General features: G+C 43.4%; 1 protein-coding gene and 1 pseudogene across 2 annotated transcripts in view; both read right to left on the reverse strand.

The window, feature by feature from the left end:
• Positions 1 to 837: 837 nt before the first annotated feature.
• On the reverse strand, positions 838 to 6736 carry LOC143285771 (uncharacterized). Its single transcript, XM_076593188.1, has 2 exons — positions 6601 to 6736; positions 838 to 5128 (listed from the first exon to the last, which is right to left on the reverse strand). Exon 2 carries the CDS (start codon positions 4709 to 4711, stop codon positions 2381 to 2383), a length of 2331 nt encoding a protein of 776 aa, XP_076449303.1. The 5' UTR covers positions 4712 to 5128; positions 6601 to 6736; the 3' UTR covers positions 838 to 2380.
• Positions 6737 to 13014: 6278 nt separating this feature from the next.
• Positions 13015 to 16789, reverse strand: part of LOC143286102 (uncharacterized) — a 203303-nt pseudogene continuing 199528 nt past the window's right edge. Inside the window, exon 8 of the transcript XR_013055751.1 lies at positions 13015 to 16789. This exon is cut by the window's right edge and continues 1514 nt beyond it. The product of XR_013055751.1 is annotated as an uncharacterized LOC143286102 (transcript).

The following is a 16789-nucleotide window of genomic DNA, read 5'->3' on the forward strand; positions in this document are numbered from 1 at the left end:
CAGGTACACAACTCTACCGTCAGTATAAATATGACTTCACTAAGAAGCTATATAAAGATTTAGTCATATATAGATAATGTGTGCTCAGGGCGAGGGCGGGGCCGGGGTTAGAAATAGAACAGTGTGATGAAAAGATGAAGGGTGTGAAAAGTAGAGTCTATAAATGAATAAATAAATAGACAAATAAAAAAATAGACAAATAAAAAAATAAATAAGCAAACAAAAATATGAAAATAAGCAAACACATATATATATATATATATATATATATATATATATATATACATACACATAACTAAACGGAACAACAGCAACAGACTAAAAGTCACCATTCAAAGAAGTGCTGAGGAATGATGTTTGTTACGCCCTAATAGCTCAGAGAGAGTACCAGAATCAGCAGACAAGATCACTGCTTTGAAGGTTCATTCTTAAACGAGTGAGAGAGAAACGACCAAATTAGCAAATCAACATAGCAACGATGACATCAGATTATATGACATTATTCAGTTGGAAACGAAGTGACCAAGGCAGACGTTGACAGAAATTATAACCATGGCACAAGTTGATCATGGCCACAAGTTGATAGAAATTATAACCATGGGGGAAGTTGATACAAACTATCATAGGCAAACCAGGAAGACTGAAAATTACATCTGGCACCAAGTACTAAAATAGGAACATCAATGAGCTGTTCCAACAAGTGGACGTTGTAAAATATAAAGAATTTTTTAAAAATTGCACACATCACCGGATGGGAATTCTTTCATTAAACAAAAAAACAAAACAAAACAAAAAAAAAACCAAAACAAAACAAACAAAAAAAAACCCACAAAAAAACCAGTATGAGAAGCACAGCCCCTCCGTCTTATTCTTAACTCTCTGTCAAATGGGTGTGTTTTTCGTCTTGTCCAACATATCTCCTTCTCAATCACAAATCAATGTGCCCTCCCTTGCAACCATCCAACACAGACACACACACACACACACACACACACACACACACACACATCACTCTTTCCAACAAAACCGGCCTCTCTCTCCACCTTAATACTGTTAGCGTAAGTTTCAGTTTCTCAAGGAGGCATCACTGTGTTCGGACACATTCATATATGCTGCACCAAGGCAGAACCCTGACCAGCAACGTAACCAAACACACTGGTCAGGCTTTGAGTGCATGCATATATATTTGTATACCTTAAATCGTTACTGCTTAGTGTTTGTGTAAAAGTTCCAGTAGTTAGCACCTCTGTGTGAAAAAGGAAGACAATCTACGTTGTCAGAAATACGTTTCATATTTTTTACCTCCCAAATTTCTGTTAACTGTTGGCGTGTGAAACAGACAAAAAATCAAATCAGTGTCTTTATCATTTGGACAAGATCACCCCTGAGGCTTCTCCATCAGTGGTATGTGTGCAAAACGTTTGACAGGACGGGACAAGGAAAAAATCATCGCATTTTTTGACTTTGGGCATGCGTGTCTTGACATTTGGGTCACTGTTATCAAGCAGACGAAGGTGACCAAAAGGAGATTTTCCCCCATTCATTACAAACTGTCTACTGAAAAAGTCGTCCCCGTTCATTTCAAACTGGTTACTGACCAGCAAGAATTGTCCCCTTTCATCATGAAATACAAAGAGGCACTGGGATGCGTGGACAAAAAAAAAAAAGAAAAAAAAAAGGTGTAAGACAAAGGATTGATATGCTTGACACAAACGGCAGGCACTCCTCTCTGCCAGTATCATTCTGTCTTTCCTTTTCTCCCTCTCCCCTTCTGTGTCTTAAGGCCTGGCTCAGCGTATTGGGTTACGCTGCTGGTCAGGCATCTGTCTAACAGATGTGGTGTAGCGTATATGGATTTCCAAACGCAGTGACGCCTCCTTGAATAACTGTATTGAACTGAACTTCTGTAACTCAGGTCGATGAGCCTCGTGGTTCCTGGTGTTCTTCAATCACCTACGGAAGAATTTGAAAAACAAAACAAAACAAAACAAAAAAACCTGCTGATTTTGTGCTGCTGTTTATCAAATGGTCCGACAGAACAAGGAACAGTGACCACAGAGGAAGAGCCATGCAGGTACCATAGATGAGGGGGTAGATCAGAAGTACACAACGGAAGCCTCTAACCAACACAGCAAAGTAGTCTTCTTCTGGTGACGTGATTCACTGTGAACTGTCACGTGGAACCCGCGGGGAAGGCGGCAGACAAGCGAACCTTGGAACCCAGGAATAGAACTGTGGGGACCGCGAGTGAAGCGGCGAGGAGGCAGGCACTGGTCCAAGGCACAGAGCGGCTAGAAAGGCAGTGCCTGGAGGCCCTTGCAGATTGCAGGAAGGCAGGTGGACCTCAGCAGTCAATGACGGCTGTTTCTTTGCGAGGATTCTACAGTTTGTGAGCGAGCTGATAACAGGGCAGAAACAACACCCCGACAAACACTATCGGCAGAATGGTCAGGCAAACGTCCAGAATCGAACGAAAGGTGGACTTGCGCTCTGGACGTTCCAGCCATTTCAGCAGCCTGAGGCAGTGATCCTCATGAGTCAGACTGAATGTGGTCCAGTCGTGAAGTTCTAGGTGGCTCAACCAGGGTGGTACCTGACACTGATCCAGCTTAATCAGGAGAACCGAACTGGTACCTTCGCTGCGGCTGCTGAGAGTTTCCATGATCATGGCTGCCTCAAAGTCCTTGCGAAAGTGATCTTCCAAATAAGCTGATGAGAGGAAGATCAGAAATCTGTCACTGTTCTCAATGGCTTGGGTAAGGACTTGGATTTCGGGCAAGTTCGGTGAAAGATCTCGATTTTGTAAACACACGTTGATACCACAACGCTCCAAGAGGGATGCGATTTTGTCTTGAACTCTTTCCATATCTGCCTGTGTGTCAGAGAAGGACAGAAAGACATCATAGTGATTTTCTTCTAATTCTGGAAGTTTTGCGACAGTATTTTGAGACTGAGAGAACAACCCCGTTCGTTCTGCTGTTGTCAGATAGGCCATAGAGCCGTCCAGTGTCAAACGCCTGATATGTCGTCCCGCAAACTCAAGGAACAAAACTGTCGTTCGGATCGAGCATACTAAAACTATAAACAGCACAATCATGACAACGATTTCAACCCAGTGAAAATACGTTACGGCAACTTCAGCGAAATCAAGAATGGTTCGAAAATTCCATTTATCTTTGCAGACTGACGAAGGTTTTTCACAGACTGGCCGTTCAATGACAGGGGAGCACTCGGACCTGTTCCTGAACAGATTCAACATGTTTTGTTCACGTGGAACAACCATCAGCTCATGGGGGTGCAGAACTTCAATCAGATCAAACTGCTGCGTAGTGGTGTTGTAGTAACGACGTAGATATTTCACGGTGTGGTACCCATAGGCTTTCTCACACAGACAAAGAACTAAGCTGTAACAGTTCACAGGATCCTCACCAGAATTCCATATGGTCATCAACGCCGTGGGGGGCGCTCCATATAGTACGCCTTGCATGTGCCAGAAATTCCAGTAGAGAAGAAGAAACTTTGAGCAGCCATGAAAGTAGCTGTCTTTGCACATCTCTTCCAACGAGCGGGCGTTCACATAATAGTCCAGCAGTTCCACATCTTCACTCCAAGAATTGTGCCAGTAACTTGTACTGAAATACAGGATGGCAGTTGCCGGAGCTCTGATGATTTCTTGTCTTCTTTGTATTTTGATGATCAAAAATTCACAAATATTGTAGAATTCGTCTTCGAATACTGTTTCTTCCAGTTCACGTTGTCGTTTCGAAGATAGTGTGTGTATAGGTTTTGTCTTTCGTTGAGTTGTTTCATTTTCATCTTTAAAAAAATATTTGTCCAAGTAATTTGCAAGAAAATGGTAAGATATGCTAGACTGCTTTCTACAGTGACACGTATAGATCCCGAAGTCTGATTCGCGAAGGAGGTGGATTTTAAGAACTGCTTTCAAATGGTATTTAAAGATTCCACGTTGTTTCCGATGCCACTCGGAAAAGGTATAGTTTTTAGCTTCCTTGAAAGACAAATGATGTTTATGTCTGTCGGTCATAGTGAATGGGACGCCGTTCCTGCGCCACACCACATCGTAATCAGTTGGGTGAAAGTCGTAAGGCGCTTCTAGTGTGAATTTACAAAGCATTTGGACATCTTCCATAAGATACCGATGCATCTTTGAAAGATAGAAAGGCGGCTTTTCTCCTTTTGTGGAAGGATGAACAAAGATTTCTTGAGGCACCGTTATCGCTTGATCGATATATATGATATTGTCTTCGAATCTCCACATCATATGTGCACTGAAACTTGCCCCAGCAAAAGTTAAGCCAAGAACGGTCAGGTATGAAATGAGAGCAGCAGCAAATGCCAATGACGTACCATATATAAACACACGCAGTTTCCCGTATGCTTGTATTTTGCTGTAAATAATGTAAAGTAGCCTCCAAATGTATCCAAAATAATAGTTCAAGACAAGAGACAGAGTGTTGCAAGCGTAGATGAATACACAACTAGCCAGTACAGTATTATCCATGCAGGTAAGTTCATTTTGCTGCAACAGGTATATGTAAATCAGAACAAGATTGGCATGCACAAAATGCTCACTGTTGACACGTTTAAGAATCCTGAGTCGAAACAAACGAAAAACAAAATCAGCAGAAAATAACAGAACTTTGGACATGGCAAAGAAGACTTCACTGAATGAGTTCTGAAACTCATCCATTGCTGAGAATACTTATACAGCCAAAGTAACAAACTTACAAGAATCAAAACGTGAACATGTTCAACGTGTTTTCAAGCGCACACAGTGATAATTCACGGATTCTGTGCTTGATTAACATTTTCTTATGTAGACGCTGCTTTTTGATGGAAAGAAAGGGGAAATAAAATCAAAACTCTTTCTGAATCACAATGTTTCCAGGAACTTGTTGTCAAGACGGAACAGTTAATGGATCATTGTTTTACGTGAATTGTGAAACGTTGGAGACTGGTGATGTCCTCCTGGCTTCCAGATTTCTGAACGAGCAGTTGAACATCTCACAGAAGAATTTTTTCACAGGCGTGAGCCAGGAGAAGATCTGTTCGCCAGTCTGTGTGATGTGCTGTATCTTCCTCAGCTGCTTCAAGCTCAGCATTATGTCTGAAACAGTCGGATATGATTATAGTAATAATGATACTACTACTTCTGCTAGTTCTACAACTACATCTATTTTTGTATTACTACTACTTTTTAAAGACGTCTCTTCTACATGTGAGCTCACGAAGATTTACTTGAAACATGTTACACATTATATATATAATTATATATATATATATATATATATATATATGTGTGTGTGTGTGTGTGTGTGTGTGTGTGTGTGTGTGTGTGTGTGTGATATCGATATATAGATATCTAAGTGTAGAGATAGACAGAGACAGAGAAAGAGAGAGAGAGAGAGCAACACACACACACACACACACACACACACACACACACACACACACACACACATACACACACACACAGACGCACGCACGCACCTGATGAATTTTGCACACATTGATACAAATAGACAATTTTGTTTTGGTATGACCCTTTAACAATAGCACAGCAGAAAAACAACAGCAATAACAGCAACAACAACAAAACAACCACAACTACTACTACTGCTACTTAGTTCTGCTGTTGCCGCTGCTGCTACAAGTAACTACTGTTGCTACACCTTCTCTTCCTATAAAACTTTGTTATTGCTGCTGCTACAATTCAGTTTGATCGTTTTCGTACTTTAAAAGTGCTTGAATTGTTCTCTCTCTTTTTGACTGCTGTCAAGTTTGACAAAGCGCTGTGGCAGTATCGGCCAGGCGTTGGACCTCTCTTCCAGTGTTCACCAGTGAGCAGGGTTCGAGGCCCCGTTTCGGCATGGTGTTGCGTTCTTAGGGAAGGGACTTAACTCCGATTTTCCTCACTCCACCCAGGCGCGAATGGTTACCTGATTTTGTGCGCGATAAACAACGTGATTTGAGAGAGAGAATTACTTTGTGCAATGTAAAATACATTTTTGGATGAGACAGAAAACTTTTTTTGATTCTTCAGTTTAATGAGCCGCCTTTGAATAAATGTTGAATAAAAAGTTAGGGACATGACATTTTACTTGAAGGTCACGGACAGTTCATTGTGAAGTTTTCGTCCGCCACCCGCTCCGCTAACTTTATTTTTGGAAATGGGATTACCCCAATTCCATTTTTAAACACGTCTGCGCTCGAACCATTGCAAACCGTCGTCAACAACAAACGGAAAATCAATGTTGAAGGTGAACCGAACATGAAAACCAGCCATCTACGAAAGAATTATTTCAATGAAAGAAAATAGCAAGCGACAACAGGAACGTTGTAGAGCAGTCTGCGCGCGCGACATAAGGGCGAACATAGATTCGTCTCAAAAGCAATGGTTTCACATCATTCATCATCCACATCGCACTGTCTTGATCGACTCTACGTCGTCAAACTTGTTTCAGGGATAGCAGGTTTGAAAAAAAAAACCACACCGAAAAAAACAACAACAACAATTTCGACCTTGCTGAAACAAACATAATTATCTATATATTTTTAAAAAGGAATCATCACACGTACCTCAGTTACGAAGGCTCTGTAAAGCAAATACAGGTGATTACCAGGACTGCGTAGTACCGTCAGCAGCACAAACCACGGCCAACTGCCAACAGCCATGTTTGCTTACCCGTGTTTTTCCAACGACGGTAGATCCCCCCCCCCCCCTCCTCGCCCCCTTCCCCCGTGACGCAATCCGGGTAGGTAACGTTACCACACAGTGCGTATGAACATAGATGACTAGATTCAACGCGCAGTAATGGAGAACCATACAGACAAACATACGTAGATTGTATTTATATTTGTAAATGTCTATTCAAGGATATGGCGTTTACCGAAAAGAGAGATCGTACCGACCTAGCGTGCGTATTCTCGTGTGTGTGTGTGTGTGTGTGTGTGTGTGTTATGAGTAAGATCGCCTAGAACAGTACCAGCGCCGCGACGCAGTTCGTGTTGTGGGGACGAAAGAAGAAGAACGTGAAAACCATTTCATGGACATCTGTGACAATGCCGGTATCAATATGAAACCTAAGGACATTTGTGTTATTCATCGAACTGGACAGAAAGGTAGAAGTACTGCCCGTCCAGTGTTTGTAAAATTTGTTTCCCGAAAACCAGAAACAAGACTGATGGAGAAGAAGACGGACCTGAAGGCCATCTACTTTAATGATGACCTGACCCCGCTCAGATCAAAGCTCCTCAAATCATGTAGGTACAAGCAGACCCCGGGTGTGGAGCGGGTGTCCAAGACACACGACGGGAAGACCGCCTGCCACATGATGATGACTCCAGGCAGCGATGGCACCAGGTCAGGCAACAGTCAACACGGCCATTGGTGGTAACGGACGCAATAGCCGAGTGGTTAAAGCGTTGGACTTTCAGTCTGAGGGTCCCGGGTTCGAATCTCGGTGACGGCGCCTGGTGGGTAAAGGGTGGAGACTTTTCCGATCACCCAGGTCAACATATGTGCAGACCTGTTGGTTCCTGAACCCCGTTCGTGTGTATACGCACGCAGAAGATCAAATACGCACGTTAAAGATCCTGTAACCCATGTCTGCGTTCGGTGGGTTATGAAAACAAGAAAATACCCAGTATGCACACCCCGGAAAACGGAGTATGGCTGCCTACATGCCGGGGTGAATAATAAAATGGCCATACACGTAAACTGTTACATGTCTGTCTGAGCGTGTATCCGTGCGTACCTGAAATCTGAATGAATGACACAGGAAACGAATGATGAGCACCCAGTAGCAGCCGTCAGTAGGCTCTACCCAGGTAGGCAGCCTGTTGTGCAAATGACTCCGTGTTTGTAAAGCGCTTAGAGCTTGGTCTCCGACCGAAGATAGGCGCTATATAAGTATCCATATCAATGAATCAATCAAAACACGGCGATTCACCGACGGTCCACTTCATCGATTCGCCAGACGATCTGTTGAAGATTGGCATCACCGACATCGACTTCAAAGCTCTTGGTCTTGGTCATTTCATCATCGCAAAGGATCATACTGGTGTTGCTCAGCGTGTATCCTTTCCTCGTGTTCATGTTACTGTCCTGGCAACTGTTTGTAAAACTGGCGTTTCTTGTGCTGACAGTATTTGTGATGATTCTGTTAGTAGTATCTCCTCTACGTATCCATGGACACAGCGTAGTAAAGTAACATTTCTGTCTCTGCGTGGTGGCGATCTCCACTCTGAGAGGGACGCTCACTCAGTCTGGCTCCGCGACTAAGCCATTATTGTCGTTAGTAGGGGGCTTTGTAGGTGGTGTCCTAAGTACGTTAAATCAGAACAGGCACCACTGCACACCACCGAAGTGACTGAACAGCAGTGCATGGTCTCCTCTGGTGTGTGGCCTCCTGGCGACCAAACATCGATGGTTCCCTGCGGACTGCCGACGCTAGAACTGTGACGGACAAACCCGGGTATGGTCGTGTATGGGAGAATCTAAATGAGCGGCGTGAGAGTAATGCAACTGAAACGGTGCAGATGATGGGGCAGCAGAAAAAACAAAAACAACAACAAAAAACAACAACAAACCCAAACCCAAAAAACAAACAAACAAACAACAACAAAAACAAACAAAAAACAAACAAACAAACAAAATACCCCAAAACAAAACATTTCTATCCCTGAATGTGTGCGGAGTACCGTCACGCCTGCAGTATAGGGAGTTCACAGATAACGTAAAACAGTTTGATTTCATTGTGTTCTTGGAAACAAAGACTGATGACGTGGATAATTCATTTGCGTGATGTTGTTTTGAGAATTTGGGTTACTTATCTTTCCAATCGTCGTTCTGGTGGCATTGGAATTTCAGTAAAAAAAAACCCAAACAACTAACGTAATATCTGATGATGTACATATTAATTTTCACCTTTCACAGGTGGTTGTATTACACGGGTTATGATGGGGGAAAAAAAACACCAACTATAACGGGATATGAAAAATACTGTTTAATTGGTGGTGTTCCCCGAGGACTCACACAACAATATCAGTATCAGTGTCAGTATCAGTAGCTCAAGGAGGCGTCACTGCGTTCGGTCAAATCCATATACGCTACACCACATCTGTCAAACAGATGCCTGACCAGCAGTGTAACACCCAACGCGCTTAGTCAGGCCTGGAGAAAAAAAAGTAAATAATGATAAAAAAAAAAAGAAGTAAATAAATAAATTAAAAAAATACCCCCCCCCCGCCCCCCTCCCCCCGAAAAAATTAAAAAAAATCACACAACAGCAGCATCGAACTGTTTGATCAGTTAGAAAGCGAACTGTCTGATCTGAAAGACATGACGATTGTTACATACTTCTGATGTGTGGTGTGGTTTTAATGCATATACAAAATGAATTTTAGAGATGTCAGCAAATCTGACACAATGATTTTTTGATAACCTGCTTCAAGAATGATCTGAAGGATATTATACTGAACCATGTCAAAGAAGATCTCAAGTGATGTGGTGTGACTTATTCAATGTGGTGCGGTATGGTGTGGGGTGGTGTGACGTGATTTGATGTGGTGTGGTGTGGTGTGGTGTGACGTGATTTAACGTGGTGTGGTGTGTGGTGTGACGTGATTCAATGTGGTGTGGTGTGACGTGATTCAATGTGGTGTGGTGTGACGTGATTCAATGTGGTGTGGTGTGACGTGATTCAATGTGGTGTGGTGTGACGTGATTCAATGTGGTGTGGTGTGACGTGACTTAATGTGGTGTGGTGTGGCGTGATTCAATGTGGTGTGGTGTATGATCTGATGTGATTCAATGTGGTGTGGTGTGACGTGATTTAATATGGCATGGTGTGTGGCGTGACGTGATTCAATGTGGTGTGGCGTGACGTTATTTAATGTGGTGTTGTGTGGTGTGGTGTGATGGTGTGTTGTGTTGTACTGTGCTGTGCTGTGCTGTACTGTTACACATTGGACACAGCACATTTCTCTGCGTGGCGGAACTCGATCCATTCTCCTCGGAGAGAGAGAGAGGGGGGGGGAGGGGGGGGAGGGACAGGGGCAGGTGGGGTTGGTGGTACAGCTAGTGTGATATATATATATATATATATATATATATATTTATATATATATATATATATATATACACATACATCTGTGTGTGTGTGTGTGTTTGTGTGTGTGTGTTTGTGTGTGTGTGTGTGTGTGTGTGTGTATGTGTTTGTGTGTGAGTGTAGTAAGAGGGAGAGAGAGACACAGACAGACAGACAGACAGAGGCAGAGACAGAAAAGAGCAGCAGGAGTAACACCAGTAACAGCTGTAGCAGCAGCAGCAGTAGTAGTAGTAGTAGTAGTAATTGCAGCAACAGTACCAGAGTAGTAGCAGCAGCATGATCGCCATCATGACTGTCATCATCACCACCATCCTATGTCATAAAAAAAAACACACCACCATGCGTACCGTGCAGCTGTGCACAGTGTGAACACTTCAACACACAGCCGGAGAACTGCATGTGCCACCGGTGTGACGGACCGAGCCAGCCAATCAGAAACTGACGTGTAGCAGTGGTGTTTATTTATAGTCATTGACTCATTTCACGAAGCTTTTTTTTTCTGTTTTACACCCCCACCCCCACCCCCGACCTCTCCCACCACCCCCCCCCTCCTCATATCTAGCGTCGTCAGTCAAAGTATTCTCACAGGGAAAAAACTTGCGATGACTGCGGGGAACGGATTCTTTTTTTCTTTTTTAAAAAAAATTTTATTTGTTTTCAAAGAACTGGCACGTCGAATGGCTTGATATTCCGCTTGTTGCGAAGAACGGATTTTCCCGATATGTATTTTGACGCACAAGCTGACGGAATAGCTCTGTATGAATGCGTTGCATGCAACACTGTATCTGTGGCGGCCCTCCACGCACACAGACACACACACACGTACGCAAACAAATAGGCACGCACACAAACATGCACACACACACTCATACACACATGAACGAACAAAAATGCACACACAGACAAACGTACAAATTCAGACACACACACACACACACACACACACACACACACACACACAAGTAAACGCACGAACACACACTCACAAAACACATACACACATACAAAGAAACAAACACAATCACAGACACACTGGCAAACCCACGGACAAACACACACACACACACACACACACACACACACACACACACACAAAGGCATCAGTTTGCATGCACTCAGCACTACCTTTATTCATGAGAAGTAGTTGAAGGCTATACACGTGTTGGAAAATCCAATGGAAAAGAACAAGGAAAACCAAACCAGAAAAAAATGAACAAAAACACGATCCTGTATCGTAACATCCAGTGGGTCTGTTCTATTTCACACTCACCTACAGTCTTCTACTACTGAGTCTGCTCTAACAGTACATACAAGGCAAGATACATGTAGCAGAGGCTACGAATACGTGCTCTTCATGAAACACACAAACACACACACACACACACACACACACACACACACACACACACACACACACACACACACTAAAATACTCACACACACACACACACACACACACACACACACACACACACACATTGAAAAGCACTAGTTCCGACAATCGACACAACTCATGTAGTTGGCCAACAGTTTCTATCAAGCATTTTTTTTTTTTTTTACAATTAAAACAAACGGTAGATAAACCGTGAAACAACTAGGAACAAACAGAGGAAAATGCAGATGAACCAGGTACACCCATAAAAGACAGCACAAGAGTATAGTTATGTCTTCCGCGGCTTCACAAACCAAAACCGTTCTCACTTTCATCATCACCTTCCCCAACCTCAATACCCTTCTTATCTTATACAAGATACCTTCATATCCACTTCATAATCCCTTGGAAAGCGTAAAGCTTTTTGTTGTTTGTACCCGGGTATTTAGTTTATATTTCTGTCTGAAATAAGAAACGCTCCATCAAAGAACGTTTACAACTGCTCCGGCGTCGACAATTCTCTAAAATAAAAGGGTAAAATTGAAAGGGACATACAGAACACAAACAAAAATTAATAATAAAAAAACACACACCCGAACTAGCCCGCCAAACCAGGAACAACAACGAGAAAGGAATATATATGGATTATGAACACTGATTGTTAATCCCCTTCTCAAAATACAAAGCTCTCTTTTCAAGTGAACTTAAATTGTGCAGGTTTTCACAAACGCACGCATACGCGCATACACACACACACACACACGCATGCACATACATACACGCACATACACACACACACGTAAGTACAGGTACATACATGCTAAAATTGTTTCAGTTGATATGACTCAAGATAACACACACACACACAAAGAGAGAGAGAGAGAGAGAGAGAGAGAGAGAGAGAGAGAGAGAGAGAGAGAGAGAGAGAGAGAGAGAGAGAGAATGCATTCATCTAATATCAGCTTCAGTGAAAAGACGCGGAACTGACGAACAACTAAAGAAAACGCACACACACAAATACAAAGACACACACAGACACACACACCGATACAAAGACACACACAGACACACAGACACACACACACACACACACACACGCTTGCGTCCTTGTCTGCTCTGCGTTTTGGCAGACCAAAACAAACGTTGAAAACGATAATGATTATCACACAAGTGACTCCCATGAAACAGTAACAAGGGTTCGCCAGAATAAAAACAACAACAACAACAGAACATCGTCTACCTTAGCAATAAACACCGCTATCATCATCTATCTTCAGTAGTTGTCTGCTAGGTCAGACCCAAGTTATCTTGAACACGCCACTCGACTAAAACTAGGGGCAAGCGAAAGGGAGGCTACTCCTTTCCTTCCATCCTCACTAATAGAAACACGTTCTGAATTCAGAGCACGAAACACGTAAAATATCGCGAATGGGAGGGGAAAGGGAGGGGGCGGTGGGAGGGGGGAGGGGGCGAAGGGGGGGGGGAGCAATAGGAGTAAGTTGGGGGGGGGCTGGGGCGAGGATTTCCGCTCCACACAAACTAGCCAATTATGGAATGTACATCAGGCTCACAGACCAGTTTTCATTGGTTAAAAAGCACACACGCAACACATCAAATTCTGACATAGATTCTGTGTGTATGTGTGTGTGTGTGTGTTTTTCCCATTGCGAGTCCCCATGGTTTGAATGATGACCGCGTTACCAGATCAATGGTATTCCAATGGCCTTTGTCTTGTCCCTGACTTTTTGTGACGTGAGCAGGTTTTCGGCGTCAGACGTTTATTCGAAGGATTCAGTGTCGCACTTTCACATCCAGAGAAATTCACCAGCGTCGAAGGGAGGCGGGTGTGTGTGTGTGTGTGAGGGGGGGGGGGAGAACCTCACTTCATATCACACACAGTGTTTACCTTGGCTTGCTCGTCCATTCAGAAGATCTAAGCAACGTTTATGACAAAACATGCTGGCTTTCTTCCTGGTGACATAGTATTTACCCCCATCGCACGCATCTTTTGAACAGACGAGGCACAACTCGTTTTCGTGGTTAATCGGCAAAACAGTTCCTGAAAGTGGAACGACTGGTGAACACACATTGCACCGTCATTGCACAAGAGCACGTGTCGCGTGTTCAGGACTAGACAGACTGGCAAACAGTCACTGAAATGGTCACCAACTTGCAGAGATGCTGCAATCTGCAGACTGGAGATGATAATTACAACATTCGCGAGACACAAACGAGCATGAAGGGTACCTCAGAGAAACGGGAAAGTAAACTAGGCATGATAAGTGTAGGTCAGAAAGCTAAAGAGACGAAAAACATGCAAGCTAAAAGTTGGCCAGGAAAAAAAGGGTAGGCCAGAACAGGTTAAAATTTAGGAGATAGCAAAATATTGAGGGAAAGACCAGTCTATTGTAAATAATTAAACTGCCCAGGTATATGATAGCAGGGACAGCCAGGTTCTTTGTGGATCATTATAATATTCAGAAACAATCAGGCCAGTTACAGACCGTTATAATGACCATGAACAACCTGACGTATTTTGGAGCATAAAGATGGTCATGAATATCCAGGTCCATTATAGATCATTTAATTGTCACGAGCACTCAGCTGTTTATCTATAAAAAGGATCAGGAGCAATCAGATCTGAAAAAGGTAATCAAAATGATAGATAACAACTACGTCTGAAGATCACTTATATAATGATGAAATGCCAGGTATGAAGCAGATCGTTATTTTTTTTCTGGAACAGCTAGTCGAAGATCACAACATCATAAGAACATCCAGGTCCATTGTCACGATAGGGCAAAGAACAGCGAGGTCTGTGCAGTCTGCACTGCTTCCAAAAGCGAGAGCTGACACCCAGAGAAGACAATTCTGCAACGTGGTGATGGCGGCTGTGAAGCACCAGTGCCAAGCATCATCCCAGCTCCTCTTATGCACCATTCGGCTTCAGTGTAACGTGTCCTCGCCTCCTTGCCCTTTGGAAATGCAGGGATTTCTAGAAATCTCCCAATATCGGCTCTGTTGTTTGCAGGGATTTCTAGAAATCTCCCAATATCGGCTCTGTTGTTTGCAGGGATTTCTAGAAATCTCCCAATATCGGCTCGGCTCTGTTTGCAGGGATTTCTTGAACCCCCCCCCCCCAGTACTGGCTCTGTTGATATCCCAATCCTCTTCCTTTATTTACTGTCGTCTCTTTCTTGATGCCTTCCGGTTCACTTCACCAGTCTGTCATGAGCTTCCTTGACTGTTGTTCCCTGACAGTAAAGCAATGCGATCGTAAAGACTGTGGCTGGACACTGGACGCTGGGTCTGTTTACCAACATGGCCATTTGACCTACTTTTTCTCTGACTAAATACATCTTATTCCTTTCCTTACTTTGAGTTTTTGTAATCTGGGGAGAAAACGTGGTATGGCTACAAAAACGTCACAAACTGTTTGTTGTAAGCGATGTGTCGACGCGAATGCTACGGTTTTGGTCTTGCATGTTGAGGATGTGCTTAATCTGTTTTCAGTCCTAATCTGGCTTCCGATGAGGCGGTCTCTGCGTTCGGGTAAATCTTTATACGCTACACCATATGTGGATGCCTGACCAGCAGTATAACCCAACGCGCTTCAAAATGTGCATCAACTGGTGTGTAAACGCTGTGATTTGTCTCTGCACAAGATCCAGCGCTACATAAACACTTTCATTATTATCATTAGTAGTAGTATCATTATCATCATAATCATCATCATCATTATTATTGTCATCATTAGTTGGGGAAATCTGGACAGTTTTGCGGTCCTTAAGAAATAGTCAAACAGACAACTGGCGCATGTTTATTGCGTTCTCTCATAATATGTATTTCTCTTGCTCGTAACATGCTGTTGCTGTTCTGTGTTGTGGAATGTGTGCAAATGTTTGTCGTCTATCTATCTATCTATCTATCTATCTATTCAAGTATTCATTGATTTATTCATTTGCTGTTTACTTGCTTACTCACTATTTTGCGGGTAACTTTTCTCTTTGGCAAACTGCGACAATATTTATGAACGTGCACGCTGGAACAAGAGACCTTGCTGTTCACTGAAACTATTTCATCCGATCGACGCGCATTCGTCAGCGTTTTTTTCCGTGGAATCCGACTGCTGTGGAATTATACACTGTTTCGGCAACGCCCGGGTTGCACTATTCAACCTAAAATACGGCAATAAACAGGATTTATAAGCCTGGAAACGGCGTTATACGACAGAAAGTGATCTACAGAAAATCATGCACACCAGAGTGTTAGCAACTGTTGTAATCCTCTCAGGAATGCGATAAGTTGTGAGTTAGAAGTATGAAAACGGCCTACGATGTCAGAAGTATGTAAACGCTTTTTGGAAGTTGGAAGTGTGTAAATAAGTGCTAGAGTTAGAAGTGTTGCAGAATAAGTGTTTAGACTTTAAAAAAAACGCACAGACGTTTGTTAGAATTTAGAAGTTTGTAAACAAGTGTTAGACGTTAGAAGTGTGACAAAAGCAGCAGTGGACGTTAGCAGTGAATCAAACAGCCAACGAAACAGACCACTGACCACTCCAGCCCTCAGAACTAGCTCCGTCTCTCAGCTGCTTCCCAGGGGCACGTGGAGTTTTCTCCCTTCCTGGATCGCTATCTCCTGCGTGGGGTGAGGGAGGAGCAATCTGCACTGCGACTCCGCAAGGGTGGTGGTGGTGGTGGTGGTGGTGAGCTTGACAGAGAAGGGAATGTACTGCTCTGTACCACTGCTTCCAAACATCGTCCATCCCTTCAGACAGGTTTCGTCCCTTGAATGTCCTGCCTCACATTTATCTCCCTTCGTCTTGTCTATTCCACGTTTTCCTCTGGGTCCTTTGATGATAGTCTGCACGGTTGTTCACGCCCCTGAGTTGAAAGCTGATCTTGAAAACTGACCATTTCGTACCCCCAAAAGCCGCTGCTGCTGTGTTGAAAATTCCACGTCGCCGCTCAACACTAAAACAGACATTAGCCTTTGTCTTTTTTTTTCTGCTCGGTGCCTCACATGGAAGCAGCGTCATCGAAAAATAAATGACCACCGAGACAGTCAACAGATGTGGTCTCTGAGAGAGTGTGGACTCTGTGGACAGCACTGATGGTGACAGCGGACAGCAGGGAGACTGGGGCAGCACGGGGACAGCATCCAGTGGATTGTGGGGCTGCTCCTCTGCATGAGTCATGTTGTTGTCGGTCCACGTCTGTTTCACTGAACGGGTCTGGTGTGTTGGCCTGGATTTGCATTGCATTGCATTGCATTGTATTGTATT

This window comes from Babylonia areolata, chromosome 9 (assembly GCF_041734735.1).
Source record: "Babylonia areolata isolate BAREFJ2019XMU chromosome 9, ASM4173473v1, whole genome shotgun sequence".
NCBI classification, from domain to species: domain Eukaryota; kingdom Metazoa; phylum Mollusca; class Gastropoda; order Neogastropoda; family Buccinidae; genus Babylonia; species Babylonia areolata.

Bases quoted from the DNA above. Each gene is read 5' to 3' on its own strand.
- LOC143285771 (XM_076593188.1), bottom strand. From the start codon at position 4,711: ATGGATGAGTTTCAGAACTCATTCAGTGAAGTCTTCTTTGCCATGTCC.